Genomic DNA, 17,365 nt, shown 5'->3' with positions numbered 1-17,365 from the left:
GCTTAGAGATGATCCAGCCCCAACCCCCTGCCCTGGGCAGGGACACCTCCCACCAGAGCAAGTTGCTCAAGGCTTTAGCCAACCTGGAATGAACAGTGCCAGGATTGGGGCAGCCACAGCCTCCCTGGCCAACCTGTGCCAGTGTCTCATCACCCTCACAGGGAAAACATCTGCCTAATATCTCATCTAAATTTCCCCTCCCTCAATTTATCCCCGTTGCTCCTTGTCCTGTCACTGCAGCTCCTAATAGAGTCCCTCTGCAGGTTCCCTGGAGTCCCTTGAGACCCTGGCAGGTTGCTCTGAGATCTCCACACAACCTTCTCTTCTCCAGGCTGAACAGCCCCAACTTCCTCAGCCTGTCCTCACAGGGGATGAAGAGGATGGCTAGTGGCTTCATTTTGGGGCAGCAAAGGGATGTGAGAATGGGAATTAAAAGTGAGGCTAAAATGAATAAGCAAACATAAGGATTTCCCACAAACAGAGCACACATCTCATCCTCTGTCAGACAGGTCCTGTGCCCTGGTTTGGAGCAGGGGCTGGACTGGATGTCTTCAGGACTCCCTTCCCACTGAAATCATTCTGGGATGTTTAGTGTGGTTTCTAAGGAAGGAATAACTCTGGGATGGAAGTTTCCCACCCTGCCAAGTGCTGTGCTGGCTGCACAGGCAGGGTGAGCTCTGCTCTGACAGAGACACACACACAGAATAAACTGAATTAAATCTCTATCACTTGTCTGTTACGATGTGGTTTTAAAAGTCACATTTTAATCATAATTACCCACAGCTGAGTGTGATCAATAAGCCCAAGGATATCCACCACTCCACAGGATAACGGATACAGCCTGGGAAGGGGATCAGGTACCACTGCCACTCCTGACTCTGGCCACCCTTGTTGGCTTCCAGCCTGCTCCTGAGGTGCCATGGAAGAGCTCTGGCTGTCCTGGCCCTACTGCAGGGCTGGCACATGTCTGGGAAATGCTCACCTGCATCAAAGCTCCCTGTTCCCTTCCTGAAACACTGGGAAAACCCCCTGTCCTTCACTCCTGGAGCTCACTGCTCAAAGCCCAGCAGTGGGGACATGGGACAAGGGTCACAAAGAGGCTGCCAGAGCCCCCAGAAGGTCACATCCTGCCCCTGTGCACACACTGTGAGGAGTGTCTGACCAGAGCCTGCTGGTGGGGTGGTGCTTTTTGGCCACTCGAGGGGTTTGGCTCCAAGGCATTGGCTGCTGTGAGCTCCAGTGCAGCACTGGAACAGCACTGGGCTGGCACTGGGCTGACATGGCACAGGGGAAGGCAGCCAAGCACTAGTGAGAAAGAGCTCACTTTTCCCAGCTTAATACAATCAAATATAGTTTATTTAATTAGAAAGAAGGTTCCCTTGAGCCTCCTTTTCTCCAGGCTGAGCCCCACAGCTCCCTCAGCCACCCTGTCTGCTCCAGCCCCTTCCCAGCATCATTCCTTTCCCTGGACATGCTGCAGCCCCTCAATGTCTTTCTTGTTGTGAGGGGCCCAAAACTGAATCCAGGCTTGGAGGTGCCTCAGCAGTGCCAGCACAGGGGACAGGCACTGCCCTGCAGGTGTGCCCACACCAATGCAGGCACAAGCCAAGTGCCATTGACCTTCCTGGCTACCTGGGCATAAATTCCTGTGAGCAACTGCTATAAATCAGAGTTAAAGACCCGTAACAACCCAACTGGCAGTTAACTCCTCCTGCACCACCATCACTGCCCTTGCAAGCCTGAGCTGAGTCCCAAAGCAGCCAAGGCAGCATACCTGGAGGATCTTGTCGCCGGGCTGGAGCAGGCTGGAGGCTGGGCCGTCAGGCTGAACCCTAGTAACAAAGATACCCTATAAGTCAGAAGTAACACAGGTTAGGATGCTATCTCCAAGCACTACATCCCAAAATACAGGTGTTTCCCTAGCTGGGGGCTATATATACTCTGGCAGTGGTGCTGAACACCACACTCTGGGTTTAATCTGCAATCACACACTAGTCTGGGTTTGTAGTAGCTCTCTGTGACCTTCAGCTAGTTATCGCCTGAGAAACAGAGTTGTGGGTTGTTTGAATCTAAGATTCCACATGACAAAATCAGGCCCAGTATGAATAGGTTAATGGCAACAGGTTCATCAGGTGGGCATTAAGTTGTGTTTGCTTCCTCTAGGAATCAAAAATGTTTCAAGAATGTCTAAAAAGCAGTTGATATTCAGCCCTTGAGATCCTCAGAGCCACAGGCTGTGGGACAGACAATCAGTCCAGTGTCTGAGCAATGAACGGCTGTGAAAGAGGAAAAGTTACTAATAATAAAGGATAGTCTTAGACTTGCTTTCAGAATTTCAGCAAAATACATCAATAAAACCCCGAATCAAAGGTTGATTTCCTAATTGATGACCACATTAAACGATGTCCCACACATTTCATCTGTACTGGACCCTCAGCCTCTGTGCTGTGCTCTCCCTGCTCCAAGGGAATCCCTTTGGCCAGACTCCAGGGCTAGATAGGAGCATGCCCATTGCTCAGGAGCACCAGGGAAATCCCTGCTTGGCATCACCATGAAAGTCATGTGTGTCCCTGAGGGATTTTACAGCCTTCTGGAGCAAAGCCCTGCCCAGTATTCCTGTTAACCTTGTAAGCCCCAAGCTCCTCAGGAGTTTAACTCCTCCTTGGGCTGCTGAAACCTCATCCCTGTGCCATTCACTTGTGACAGCAGTTTGCTGTCTGAAATGACTTGTGGCTTCTGTGTGCTCCATGCCTTCTCCTGTCCTCCCATCCCAGCACCATCAGCACTTCTCTGATCTTTAAACCATGGTAAGTCTGATGTCACAGTGTGGGAAGTGATGCTTCAGAGCAACAACACATCAAAACCCTTTAAACTATGAATTCCTCCACTATTCTCCACTCCCATCGCACTCAGCTTGGCCTTGCTGTGATTGGGAAACCCAATTCTATTGACAGCTGTTCCTGCCACATCCAGAGTGGGACAGGGACACTCCATCAGTCACTTCAGCCAGTGCAGGTCCAGCTTAATTCTACCATCACACATAAAACTGCAGGAGACAAGGCTAGGATGATATAAAGTAAATTCTAATGTGCAGTCCCAAAGGCACAAAAAATGGGTAAGTTTTACAGGATAATAGTTCAAATGCCTGGGAGTTATGGACATTACATGGAACTACTCTGAATTTTGACACAGGGATTAGCAATGAGGAAACTAAATCACAGACTCCTGGAATAGTTTAGGTTGGAAGGACCTTAAACCCCAATTCATCCCATCCCCTGCCATGGGCAGGGACACCTTCCATAGCCCAAGAATGTGCCAGATTGATATTTCCAAGTGTGTTTTACATTGCCAGTTAGTTCTCTGCTGTAATTCATTGCTTTAATTTGCAGGCAGATCTCAGGTTTGGAGAAGAGATGAAAAAACAGCTTTAATTTCATCATTTGCCAAACTTCCTCAATATTCATGGAAGTCCTGACTGTCTCTGCAAGCTCAATCCAGGATTATCAAAGAACATCCACTCCAAGAACATGTTTAACAAAAGATACCCAAAGTGCTCATTTTTCAACAAACTCCACTCGATTTCATAGCACCAAACAGACAAATTCACAGGTTTAAGCATCCAGTTCCTAACCCTACAGCCCTGGGAGTTGGGAATCACCAGATGTTGTAGTTTTCCTACTCTTCCTTATACTGCAAAGAGGTTTATCTTGGATGTGCAATTCCTAGAATGGATCCTGAGTCTCCCTGAGCACCATATACCTCACAGTGACATTTCTGATCCCCAGTACAACAGACAACTACTGGCATGGGGTCTGGGAGGCTCCAGTGAGCTCCAGTTTGCAGGCCAAGCTGGTTTTATTGGATGCAGCAGCCTCTGGCATTCAGCATTTCAGTTCCCCAGTGATGCTACCACTGGGTTAGTGTTCCCTCTAGTGATTTTAGTGAGAGTTTAATCAGGGCTTAAAGTGAGAGAGAAGATTCTCCAGAAAACAGCCTGAAAAATCATCTTACACATGGAATATGAATATGTGTCAGACACCCATGGGATTGGGGTTTGATTCCCTCCTCTTCTTTAACTAGGAAACAAAAGCAAATGACACTGCTAACCAAAAAATAACCCAAGTGTGGAGGGAAATCTCTCAATTATCACAACAGAAGAGCATAAACATCTCCCTCATGTTCTCTAGGTCTCCACTCTTTAGGTCTTTACACTAAAATCAGGACCAGGTAGAGAGAATTTCCAACTTACCTTATCAGAAGGTTTGAATGGATTTCCTTGTCCACTTATTCCACCACTGATACTAAACCCAAGGCCAGGATTCTTCTCTATCCTCACACAAAACTAGGTGAGAAAGACAAGGCAAGGTAAGTGGATGCCAACATGAAGCCTTGCCTAAAGCACAGGACCTCCTTCCCACACATCCTTCTCCTTTAGAGGGATGAGCTGATCCCCTGCACTGCACTGGACAGGAAACCAGCTGAATACTGGGATGATTTTAGCACTCTACAGTGATGCCATAACATCCACACATGGATTTTTGTTTGGATTTTAAAGTGCTATTTTCAAGGACAAACCCCCCCCCTTGAAGTTTCACATTGGCCAAATTTTTTCACTTAAACATTTGGATAAACTTGTAAGTAAGGCTTCATCTTAGGCACTTTTCTTCTCCCAGAAGGGGTCACATATGGAGCACCTCTGGGGCAAAGCCATTTATCAATACTCTGAAGCTCAGGGATCTTTGGAGCATTGCAAGGCTCAGAACTACGGGCTGCATTGAGCACCAACCACTCCTACTCCAGGAAATAGTGCTGAGCCTTCTCTTTTAGTCAGGATGAGTCTAAACAGGTAATTGAATATAAGATAAAAATGACTTCAGAAGAGCTTTATGACTGTTCAGTGACCCAGGCTGACCACGTCCTCAAGCCACACCAGCAATAGCTGCTGCATCCCAGTGCAGCACTCAGGGATATAACACAGGCAGCTGCTCACATGGCTCAACCAACACTACACAGGAGAAAGGTTTCCTCATGGTTCTGCACCTGCCTCAAACAGGTCTTGCAGGCACCAAGGCCAAGTAGACTGGGGACAGGAGCACTTAATGAAGAAACTCATCAGTGCCTGTGCCAGGCTGGGGGCACTGAGGCTGCAGCTGGGCAGGTCTGAGCAATCAGTGTCTGCCAGAGCCCCTGCCCTAGTAGCACTGGACTGGGTTACTGGGGAAGAGGCAGAAGCTGCAAATTAATTGGGTATGACCCAGTGATGTCAGCTTTGCTAGGAACTTCAGTGCCAAATGGTGTCGCTTGGGCAATGCAAGAATAAATGGGTACCATTGGCTGGTGCTGGGAAAAGGGATGGCCCCAGCCTGCCCCCAGCCCAGCCAGAGCTCTCTCAGTCCAACCAGAGCTCCCCCAGTCCAGCCAGAGCTCCTCCAGCCCAACCAGAGCTCCCCCAGAGCTCCCCTAGCCCAACCAGAGTTCTTGTAGTCCAACCAGAGCTTTCCCAGCCCAACCAGAGCTCTCCTAGTCCAACCAGAGCTCTCCCAGTCCAATCAGAGCTTCCCCAGCCCAACCAGAGCTCCCCCAGCTCCATCAGAGCTCTTCCAGCCCAGCCAGAGCTCTCCCGGCCACATCAGACCTCCCCCAGCCCAACCAGAGCTCCTCCAGCTCCATCAGACCTCTCCCAGCCCAGCCAGAGCTCCCACAGTCCAGCCAGAGCTCCCCTGGGCTGCCTATCTCAGCTGCCCCATTCCTGCCCAGGCTTTCCTCCTGCTATAGCCACATTGGAAACCAGCAGAATATTTCTGCCCAGGTGTCCCTGTGCAGCCACAGTGCCTGACCTGCTCCTGGTAAGCGTCCGTGCTCCGCTGCCCCTTGGTCTGGATGAGACACCTCCCTGGCTGGGGGGCTCGAGAGCTCTGGGAGGGGATCTGGATGGGCAGTGGTGGCTGGTACTGTTGGATGGTGACCTTGTTCATGCTCCCCTCGTACTGCTGCTCCCGACTCCGATGCTGCAGGCTTTGGGATCCCATGAGGGTCTGGATGTGGCTACCTGCCTGTGGGTAACGTAACCCGTTAGGCCAGAAATTCAGGAGGCTGAAAAGAACAATTATTACAACTTACAGACTCAGGTACCAGCAAACCTCTTCAGCCCCAGCAGAGGTTTGCCTTCAGGGCCCAGCTGGGAGAACCACGAGGAAAGCAGCAAGGACATGCCCATAGACCTGAGAGGGCTGGGGAAAATCAGCTATTTATGGTAAGTTTGACAAGCACAAGGTATTTATCTCCTCATGTCATGTCTTTGCTTCTGCTCAGGGTGTGGTGTGAACTGAAAACAGTTGATACATTGAAGTGGGATGGATTGTTCACCATAGCCCACTCTGAAGATATGGGAAAGTTTGGTTTTCCTGAGGATAGTTTGGAATAAGGCTTATAGTACATATACAGATACAGGAGAGTCATACAATCATAGAATCATGAAGGTTGGAGGAGACCTCCAAGATCATCAACTCCAACCACTAATCTGTCACTGCTGTATCCTCTAAACCACATCCTCCAGCACCAGATCCTCTTAAACACCTCCAAGGATGGTGACTCTACCACCTCCCTGGGCAACATTCCAGTGCCTGACCAGTACTGTGCCCTGTATGGAAAGTCCCATCAGTCACATCCCACACCTTGTCCTAGGCCCAAACATTGCTTTTGCAGAATGTAACTCATCAAACTCTTGTGCTAACATCACCTGTTTGGAGCTCCAGTATCTTGTAAAACACATGAAATATTGCATTTACATGGATGTGGCCTTGTGGCACTTCCATCCAAGCAAGGGTGGCTGCTGTCATTCTCTGTCCCCTCCATCCCATCCCTTTCCCTTGCCCCTGGGCCCTGCCAGGTGAGGTTTGCTTTCCTGTTCTGTCCTTGGCACGGTGAAGTTACAAACTTGCTCAATCTTCAACACAGTCTCATGAATGACATAAATATTTGAGGCAACTCTTTGCAAAATAAACTCACTTGAGACATTTTTATGCTTTTCGTGTTTCCAGTGTCCAGGTGCTGTGGGTTATAAATGATCACACACAACTTCTCCACAAGGGAATGTTCTGTGATCAATTATCACCTCCATGGGATATCTCACCATTGCTGCTGAGTTTTCAGACTCCATGGACCCCCCAAGCTGTGCTATTTGCCCAGCCTGAGTGTGACAGAGCATTAGGATTGTGAGTCTTAATATTTGCAAGTCTCTATGGACAAACCAGACCTGAATAAACAGCATTTCACATTAGTTTACACCAACCAATGACACAACTACATCTCACCATGAAGGTCAAACCCTCAGCACTTTATGATCCTGGTTAGGTCAGCAATTGTGATATTGTATTTTAGATAAGACTAAATTAGATACAGCAAAAGATCAGAACTTTTCTTACCCATGTGCCCTTGGGAGTGATCACAGCCAGGGCTTTGGAATGAATTGGTTGTTGAAGAGAGATCTTCAGTTCAACCAAGATCAGGAGGGAAGAAAAATGGTCCAGAATGAGTTTGACCCATTCATCACCTCCATGGCCACAAAGGATTGCTGAATCCATGTCCCCCTGCTCTGTGGAGGTGGAAGGTGAGCAGATGACCATGTCCCACATGGTTCTGTACTCACTGTTGTGTCATGCTCATCATGAGAGGATCCCAGGAAGGCATAACCTTTCCAGTCCTGCTCCCTGCCCCAGCTGTAATCCATATCCACCACAGCAGGTGCACTGTGTGCCTCCAGGAAGGTGTCTATTTCAAATGCAAAACACATTGTGCTTCTTCACTGCAAACCTCAGATCTTCTCTATCAGGTGAAATTGATCAGCAGATAATGGAAATGGAGCAGAAGGAGCCTCTGGCCTCTCTGTTGGCTGACAGGTCAGGAAGGGAGAGCAGTGGTGACTCAGACTCCTGTATATATCCCCTCTTGAGGCACTGCCTTGCCCTGGTTCCACAGCACATGCTCCTTCCCCATCCACTGAGTCCATTTCAGCCCACCAGGGATCTCCAGGAGCTGCATGGCTCCAGCTTCCACATGTGCTGCTGCAACCCCACCACAGACAAGGCCAACACAGTCCTTCACATCCCAAGCCCTGTAGCTCATCCTCTGACAGGGTCATCACCCTCCAACCAGGTGTTCAGACCTATTGTTCACTTTGCAACTTCATCCTCACTCTGCAGCCTCCATTTTTCACAAGAAATCATCTCCAAGTTGTCATTTGGTGAGCTCTCACCATACTTTTACCTCTTCCCTTGTTGTGGAGGAGCAGCAAACTCAGAGTACAACTGATTGCATTAGGCATGTAGAGATTTCTGAGTTGTTGACAGAAAAAGTCATCCTCCAGGAAGCATGATTCCTGCCTTTTAATAGTCTTTGGATAAATCAGTACATTATTCAATTGGGAGATGAAAATATCCAACTCTTCCAGCAGGGAAACAGCCCATAAATTATGTGATGATCACATAAACGATGATGATTAAAACAAAACTGGCATTTAATCTGCTTTCTGAACAGCAAAAAGGACTGAAACAACCACTCACAGCCCAGAGAATGAAGTGGTGATGACTGCAGCATTCCCACACTACCCAGTGACAGGAAGAATCATCACTACACACGGAGTAGCTCCATGTGGGGGTAATTTGGCAATTACAGTGCCTATATATGGTTATGTAGACACTGGTTAATGGTTGGACTTGATGATTTCAGATGTGTTTTCCAACACAAATAATGCTATGATTCTACATCAGCATGAGTGCACAGTCCATCCAGCTAGAGAACACTCTCTTCCCCCTGGAAGCACAACTCCCACCTCTTCTTCCCATGATTTCCCAAGCACAGCTCTAGCACACAGTGACTCTGCCCTGCACCATGCCAAGACTCTTAGGTGGGGGGAAACCAAAACATCTATTACACGTTATATTGACATCACTTAATTTTTGCTATGTTGAACTCTATTCCTATAGAAGATTCTTCTGAATGCCTTCAAAGAGTTGCTGAATTTTCATCCCCAGGTGCTGAAGCAGACACTGGAGGTGAATTCCCATGGAGAGGGGATGAGTGTTGTCACAGCAGCACATTGCAAACCACCTGCTGAAGAAGGTGGGCAAACAGGTCTCAGAATTCATTCTCTCCCTCCTGCTAATAGCAGATCCTATCACTCCTGTTTGTGCATTCATCCCACAGCTCTGGTGAAGGTGGATAAGCTGCTTCCCTTGGAAATGGGAATTATTTATTCTGTAGAAAGGAATCTCTGTTATGCAGATTGCTTCCCCAATTCCATCTGTATTCTTCACTTAACATACACCACAAAAGTTAATTATTTCCAGCTCAGTGTCCAATATTTACAGTATAGCTGAGGCAGCTGACAGGGGATGAGCTGATGGATTGCTCCACTGAGTGAAGCAGATTGCACTTGGGTTATGCAATGCTTGTACTTACCACAGCTGAACAGTGAGACACTGACACACTCAGAACCTGCAGGTTTTATTGTAGCAGCACTGACGTGGCAGAAATGCAACACACTGAGGGTGTCAGACTGGGGGAGTGGACAGGTTTGACCCCAAAATGCCAACGAAGATAAGCAGTGGTTCCTCTTGCATTTCTCATCCTAATTTCTTGCACATCAGAGGATAAATATCTTGGCTGTCAGAGCCAGCTCCACCACACACCATCAAGGCACCTTCCTCCTCCTCCTCTACCTCCTCCTGTACCTGGGAGGTGTCTCTGGACTGCTCTAGGTGCAATTTTCATCTCCCATCTTCCAGCAGTTCTGTCCATGTGTACCTCTGGTTGCACTTTGAAGCCAAGGGTTGCTGCTCCTGGAAGTGCCTTGGTAAGAGCTGTGAATCCATCAGGGAGATCTTTCCTCTTCAGCGCTGATGGTTAATTACACACAGCAGTTATCAGTGTGCACATTATACCTTTCACACTGATGTTATTCACTCCTAGGACTTCACTCCAGGGATGAGCAGGACAGATCTCCATGCAGACAACTGTAATTATCACAGCTCCTGTGTGCAGCTCCTCCTCCTAACACTGACTGCAAACTGGGTTTGTCAGGATCCTCTACTCTCCAGTTTATGATTAGAGCAGCCACAATTGGCAGGTCTTCAATGAGCTGAGCCAAGCTGGGGCTGGGAGGGAGCAGCCAGTGTCTGCACAGCTCCAAGCACTATCATTCAACATCCACCACAAGGTACCAGAAATCAGACCTATTTCTAGTGAGTTTGTCAGCTCATGTCATTGTGTGGCCACAAGGATGCAGAGAGAGATCTCAGCGTCTCCTCTCTGACACTGCAAATACTGCAGCAAATTCCCTCTATGGCCTGCCATGTGTGCTTTTCCCTTCAAGCTTTTGTTTGGATGCAGTCTTGTGCTTCTATATCTCAGGGCTGTGCCTGTCCAGGGCTGGGCTAGTGCCATCCTATCACATTTCATGAAGTGCAGAATGACATTGAAATCAAACAGCTGAATGAGCCTCTGCAGGACAAGAGGGAGTTGAGGGCTGACAGAAATACACCTGCCAAGCCAATGTGCCCTTGCACACACTAGAGACATAACCATTGGCATAAAGAAACATGAAACATGGCATGAAACACCATCCTTAACTCATGCAACCTTGAGACAAAACCAGGCAACTCCCAAAGTAGCCATTTTCCTCCTTGCAGTGGTGCTGGGAGCAGGAGGCCCCCCCAGCCCTGCTGACCCTGGGGCACTGCTTACCTTCTTGGTGATGGTGTCGGGGGGCACGTCGCGCCGTCCCAGTGGGTAGGGGTTCCACTGGCTGCCCACGGCCACCTCCTCCTGCCCATTGTCCAGGATGCTGCTCTGCTGCGATGGGGTCTGTTGCAGAAATGGTAGGGCAGCCTTTAGTCACCAGGCACAGCAGCACACAAAATTCTTTCACTTTCTCTCTCTCTCTCTCTCTCTGCTCATATTTATTGCAGGGAGCAACCCAGTTAAATTGCAAGACACTATGACTACAGCAGAGACCCTCTGAGGCTTGCACAGCATTGCACTAGCATGGAATCGCAGTGCTGAGGGGCTCTGTGCAAGCAGGAGGTCTTGGAAGGTACAGGAGAGAAGTAATGAGAATAATGAATGACGAGAGGAAAGAGAAAATTCATTTAACATAACTCATTATTGTCAGAGGAACAAATTCAGGCCAAATCCCACATTTAAAGGTGCAGTCTGGCATTAGTCATCAAACCTGAACTTTCTTTCTGCTCACTCAAGCAGCAAAACCTCTTTTTGTTCAGTATTTGCCACCAAGATAAAGGACATGTTTCTATTTTGTGCAGAAAACATTCCCTGATGGCAATAGTGAGGTTGTGACTGCTCAGACCCTGCACTGAGCTGAGTGTGTGGCTCACACACCTCTCCAGGCTGTGGCTGCATTGTCCTAAGCCGACAGGATACTATAAGTACAATATTGGCCTGTAATTAAATGTTTTCCTGAATAGATGTCCCTAATACATTTAAAGTTCCCTAGATATTATTATCCTTCCCTTTTCTCTCCTATTATGTTTGTTGCTTGTCACTTTCCCCCTGTTCAGTTCACTCCTGTGTTCAGGACTTTGGGGGATGTGGCTACTGATTTTCTCTTATTTGGTTCTGTATTACTTTTCCTAACGAGTTCACAGAATCCCAACATTGTGCTACCACTGCCAGCACTTGGCTCATTCAGGGAACCGCTTAGTGAGTAATTAATAGATTCATTATAATCTGCGAAGGAACAAAAAATGTCTGTTTTACCCCTCTGTCATTCAAGCAATTTCTTGATTCAAAAAAAATCCTGATACACTTCTTGAGGTGGCTGAAGAATAAATCCAATTTTCTTTGAAACAAGAAGGAACTTGTCAAAGAAAAACTATTTGTAAGGGAAGTTTAAAAGCAAATAGAAGTAAATTGTGATTTAAATCATACAAGTAAAAAAAAAATCAACCCTATTTAAGATGAAAGGAAACTTCCATCATTGTTCTTTCAGCATTCAAGAAGTTTACCAGAAAAATCATGAAAGTTGTGATTTTGCTTCTATTAAAAAACAATGGAAAAACATTTCCCGGTTAAAAGTCCAAGAGCTCTCTTGGACTTTTCTTTACGCCCATTAAGACAGAAAAATGAGCTGTCCCTTCTGGAGCTGCACATGGAGCCTGTGCTGGGAATCTTCTCATCCTGAGAGATCAGCTCATGGACCATACACAGAGAGAGGGTTAGCCAAGCTCATTCCCGAGGGAATCTCTGCTTTCCTCCCCACATGGCTGTTATTCCTCATGGGAGGTGGCCATGCACACTGCTGAGGATGGAGTGCACCAAGCCATAGACTTTAATCCACCTGTGAGGTGGATGATAAATGGAAAGGATTCCACTGAGACGTGCTGGGCTGTGTCCCTGCACCTGACTGGTCTGCAGAGAGGACCTTGCACTCAGGAGTGAAAGAGAAAAAAACATAGAAGGCGCTTTCTGCTTCCTCAGCAAACAGGGAATTTCTGTGACTGCATTTTCTGCAGCAAAAGGGATTTGTCCAATTTGTCCCCTGGCAATGTTGCTCATTTCCTGAGCCTGGACAGGCTGAAGCCAAGCTCCACATCCATCTGGGTGAGAAATGAAAAGCAGCACTGCAAACATTTTCTACATGGAGTAGAATCAATGCAATAAACATTCTCAGTATGAGGAATTTCTAAACTTGATATCCTGGCTGCCCAACTGGACAGCCAGACCTCACTCATTACTCTCCTGAATCCAGGCCACAGGAGGGCGGGAGAAGAAGAGGCAAATACTAAGCTGCTGTGGCTTGGATTCATTAAGAAATGCAAATTCTTGAGAACACATGAAGGTATAAACTTCAACAATCCTAAATATTCACAACATTTGTTCAACAGCAATAATCCCCCCTGCTTCCCAAACAGTACAGTCAGAGAAAAAAACCCTTCATGCAGGTCAGCACCAGAGTTTCTATGGGCATGGAGCAATGGGATGCTGGTGAAAGCGGAACAACCCACATCAGACCACCCCGCAAAATATGTCACTATGAACAGTTTCATCAGTTTCCTACTCCAAAATATGACACTCTGAACAGTTCTGTGATTTCTCAGACATCATATATTAGTATCCACATTCATCCACAGCCTAAACCCCTGCAAGTGCTATAAAATACCTCAGTGCTAATGTGTGTATAAAACCAGCACCATGACTTGGGGTTGATGCCAAATGGACTCATGACAAGAACTGGGATGTACCCAAGTAGACAAACAAGGTCTCTGAAAGCAAAGACAACACTGGAGGGCTGTCTGTGTCCAACACACACATACACAGCGGGGCCTGACCTCGCTGCCATCCACCCAACAACAGAGAAGCACACACTGAGCGCACGACGGGGAACCCGGGGACAGCTGATGGGAGGTGGCGATGGAGGTGACAGTATGGAATCAGTTGCAGCAAGAGGAGCCTGACACTGATCCCTGTGTGTGCTGTAACCTGTCTCAGCTCTGCCTGGAACTCCAGCATGGGATGCATCTGCAGCATCAGTGAGCTGAGCAGGGCTAAGGGCTGTGCTCTGGCCAGCCAGCACAATCTGCTCTGGCTGTGCCATTAAATCAGCCTATTCTTCTGGACAGCCTTGGAGCTAAGCTGTGAAACAGGGCACTGGAACCCTCCTTTGGGAATTTCTGGCCAGGGCTGATCTGAGCCAGGCCAGGCCATTCCTGCCAGCTTGGCAATTACCAGCACAGCTGATCCCCTCACAGCGCCTGGAGCTCTGCTCTGCTACCCCTTAATTACTCAGAGATGCTGCTAATTTGTCCCAACAGCTCCTGCTGCCAAAGCAGGGAGAGGCTAAGCCATGCTAGGGCTAGAAAACATATTGTGTGGGGAAGGGCTGAGTGATTTGGGTTTTATTAGCCTTGAGAAGGGGCTCAGAGGTGACCTCATGGCTCTCTACAACTACCTGAAAGTATCTCTCCTGCCACGGCTACAGGGAGAGAACTAGAGAGAATGGCCTTGAGCTGAGCCAGGGCAGAGTCAGAGGAGATGTTAGGAGAAATGTTGTCCATGTTAGAGTGGTCAGGCACTGGGATATTGCCCAGGGAGGTGGTAGAGTCATCATCCCTGGAGGTGTTTAAGAGGTGTCTGGATGTGGCACTGGAGGATATGGTTTAGGGGTTACAGCAGTGACAGGTGAATGGTTGGACTTCATGATCTTAGAGGTCCCCTCCAACCTTGATGATTCCATGCCTGCCCCTCCTAAACTCTGCTGCCTTGTGCCCTGTGGCCACAAGGATGCAGAGAGAGGTCTCAGCATCTCCTCTCTGCAAATCCTGTAGCAAATTCCCTCTCTGGCCTGCTTTTCCTTTCAAGCTTCTATTTGGATACAGTCTCCTACATCTGTGCTTGTATATATCAGTAACAGCTCTAAGATAAACAGTAAATAAATGAGGGAATTGTTCTCTTTCTATAGGTGTTACTGAACTAAAGTTTGAAGTGAGTTTGGGTGTGATAGGAACGTGCTCAAAACTCATCAGCTCTTACAGCCCCAATTAATGCTCGAAGCTCATCAGCTCTTACAGCAGCCCCAATTAATGCTCAGATATTAAACTCTCTGTCTCTTGGAGCCTATTTAAACGCACACTAAACATTTTTACATTCAGTTTTCTAAGCAACCCATGTCCCCCATTTCCCTGCACAGGTTGAGAAGATGATGGCACCGGTCAAAACTCATCAGCTCTTACAGCCCCAATTAATGCTCGAAGCTCATCAGCTCTTACAGCAGCCCCAATTAATGCTCAGATATTAAACTCTCTGTCTCTTGGAGCCTATTTAAACGCACACTAAACATTTTTACATTCAGTTTTCTAAGCAACCCATGTCCCCCATTTCCCTGCACAGGTTGAGAAGATGATGGCACCGGTCAGGGACAGCTTCAGGAATGACAGCCATGGGAGCTCCTGAATCCAAAAAGCAAGGAGGAAAACCCTCTTACTGCCAGCCTTGCTTTTTGGATTGGGTATAGCACGAGTCATAGGCAAAAGCTAAACCAGGAGGAAGCAAGGAGGATCGTTAATTCATTCGGAATGCCGGGAATGCTGGCTAGCCCATACTTACTTTCGGTAGAGGTAGCTCTTGAAGCATTTGGCTTTCAAATTTAGATTTAGTCTGCAAGTTTAAAGTCATGCTTCGGCCGGCATGCATTGCTGAAACCCCTCCAGAGTGCAGCATGCCAAGGCTAACTGTGTGGTGTTTGTAAGCAGCGGTCTGAGTAGAGGAAACAACCACGTGACAGATATGAACACACATGCTCATCGAATCAAGTATCACACATATATATGGTTAAGTTCACAGAGTTTCAGTTTAAGCAAACAAACAGTACCAAGAAATCAATAGCTCCTCAAGGCATGCACTGGGTCACACAAAGCAAGTACATTGCTCGTTGTACATAAAATGGATACCAGAAACGACTTCCACGCTGACAGCAGATGAGATATGTTGGTATCTGTCGTTCTATAGCACATGGTACAAGTCTTTAGTTTGCAAGTACGGCCAAATTGTGGTTCAGCTGTGCAACCCCATGGCCAGAAACATGGATCTAGCATCAAGGAGCACCAAAGGCAGAGGAGAAAACCCTGGGTGAGAAGGCTCTGCCCCATCCTGGCAGCGTGGCACCTGCTCCCTGGCCACCAGCTGCCCACAGGGGACAAGCACTGGCCTGGCCTGGCCTGGCCCATCATGGCAGGGACACAGGTCCTGTGCAGACCCGAGGGGCAGAGGCTTCTCCTGGAGCAGCTGCTCCATGGCAGTGACCTGGTGTTCTCCCCAGCAAAGCCTCCACCAGGCAGCCCAACTCCTTGGAGTTTTGCAACAGTGGTAACTAGCTCTCAGGGATCACTGCCAACTCAGCAGAACTAGGCAGAATCAGCTTTCCATAGGTCAAGTATTCCTTAATACACATTATAAACTAAGTGGAAAGACATTTGTTAAACAAGCAACACCTGGGAAGTGTTTATTTCCACCAGAAATGGCCCTACTCGGGGTGCACTACTTTCCCTGGGTATTAGGTATTTTCCAATTGGTTTTAGACAAGGAAAAGGGCTGAAGTGAGGAAAACACGTCAGCCTTGGAGCCCATGTTACCCATTTGATCCTTAAGGATATCTGAATATGCATCACATCCGAGTAACTGGAAGGCAAGGAGTATATTAACACCGAACTCAGGAGGATCTGGCATAAAGTAGGTATATGGACAAATTTGCAGCTAACTTGTTATGCATTTCAGGACAGCAATTTTTCACAACCACTTCAGATGGTGAAGTAAATCGCATTCATGAAATAGGTCATTAAATAGGTAATGACTGAGATCATGCACTGAAGTACTTGTACTCATTGGATAGAAGGCAAATCAGCATAACTTCCTACAGCTAAAAAGAGTAATGATCATATATTCCTCATTAAAACAGTGGCAGTGGGTACCCAGTGATAATTCTCAGTTGAGAGACACCTTTAACCCCCTCCACTAACAGCGACATGGAAGCTAAAATACATCATCATTATTATTCTCTGTGATGATTTTCTTTATTCTCTTTCAATGCCAAGGTGTACCCAGCACCTCTCAAAGCTCTCACGTCGCTCCTGATGCGGTGAGCTCCAGCAGCACATCCACACCTGTGCTCAGGAGGGAGTTCTGTGCCATTATTTGTCACTGCTTTGGGTGGTGCTGCAGGACTCACCACCCCAGTGATGTGCACCGTGGAGGTGCATACAGAGCCTCTGGATTTCCCCGTGACCCCTCACTCCAGCTGAGCACCCCCAGCCCCCTTGTTGGGCCGATTTCTCTGACACTGAGAATATCATCCCTGGGAATTCTGGTGGTCACCACTGCATGTGCAAATCGTTTTGACATACCCGAAACACACAACTAAAGGCATTAATTGCAGAGAAATGCCAAACATACCCTGTCTAACCTTCTAGCTTCTATATGTCTAAGTAGCTGTTGTCTCCAGTCAGCGGGCATTTTAGCACAGCTCTCATTTCCCTTCACAGGGGGAGGCCTTGGCTTTATATCACTGTTATCGGAAGGCTTGTCGCCATAGTTACCCAAGTTATAGTCTGACGGAATCTTTTCCAGCAGAGCTGCCATGGTCGGCCTCGCTGAGACCGGCCGCGCTTGGGACGTGCCGTAGCTCTCTGTACTGTAGCTTCGGGCTGACAAGGGCCTCCTTTGCGTGAGGTTTTTAACTGGAAAGCTCCCAGTCTGGGCTTTCACCTCTTGGTACGAAGGGTGCTCGTCTTCGTAGCGCCCGTTGCGCTTGAGGAACTGCGTCTCGGGAACCACCACGCCACCCTGGCGCTCGGCG

General features: G+C 47.9%; 1 protein-coding gene across 1 annotated transcript in view; it reads right to left on the bottom strand.

The window, feature by feature from the left end:
• The window catches only part of LOC103811713 (leucine-rich repeat-containing protein 7-like), a gene marked incomplete at its 5' end in the record, with an annotated part of 17,719 nt that extends 358 nt beyond the window's left edge, over positions 1–17,361 (bottom strand). The window contains 6 exons of the mRNA XM_009084703.1: positions 1,775–1,849; positions 4,250–4,342; positions 5,838–6,053; positions 10,744–10,863; positions 15,121–15,270; positions 16,963–17,361. Of these exons, the coding sequence (XP_009082951.1) occupies positions 1,775–1,849; positions 4,250–4,342; positions 5,838–6,053; positions 10,744–10,863; positions 15,121–15,270; positions 16,963–17,361 (1,053 nt within the window). The remainder of the gene's footprint in view (positions 1–1,774; positions 1,850–4,249; positions 4,343–5,837; positions 6,054–10,743; positions 10,864–15,120; positions 15,271–16,962) is intronic.
• Positions 17,362–17,365: the final 4 nt, after the last annotated feature.

This window comes from Acanthisitta chloris, unplaced genomic scaffold (genome assembly GCF_000695815.1).
Source record: "Acanthisitta chloris isolate BGI_N310 unplaced genomic scaffold, ASM69581v1 scaffold3161, whole genome shotgun sequence".
NCBI classification, from domain to species: Eukaryota; Metazoa; Chordata; class Aves; order Passeriformes; family Acanthisittidae; genus Acanthisitta; species Acanthisitta chloris.
This window is presented reverse-complemented; position numbering and strand designations above follow the sequence as displayed.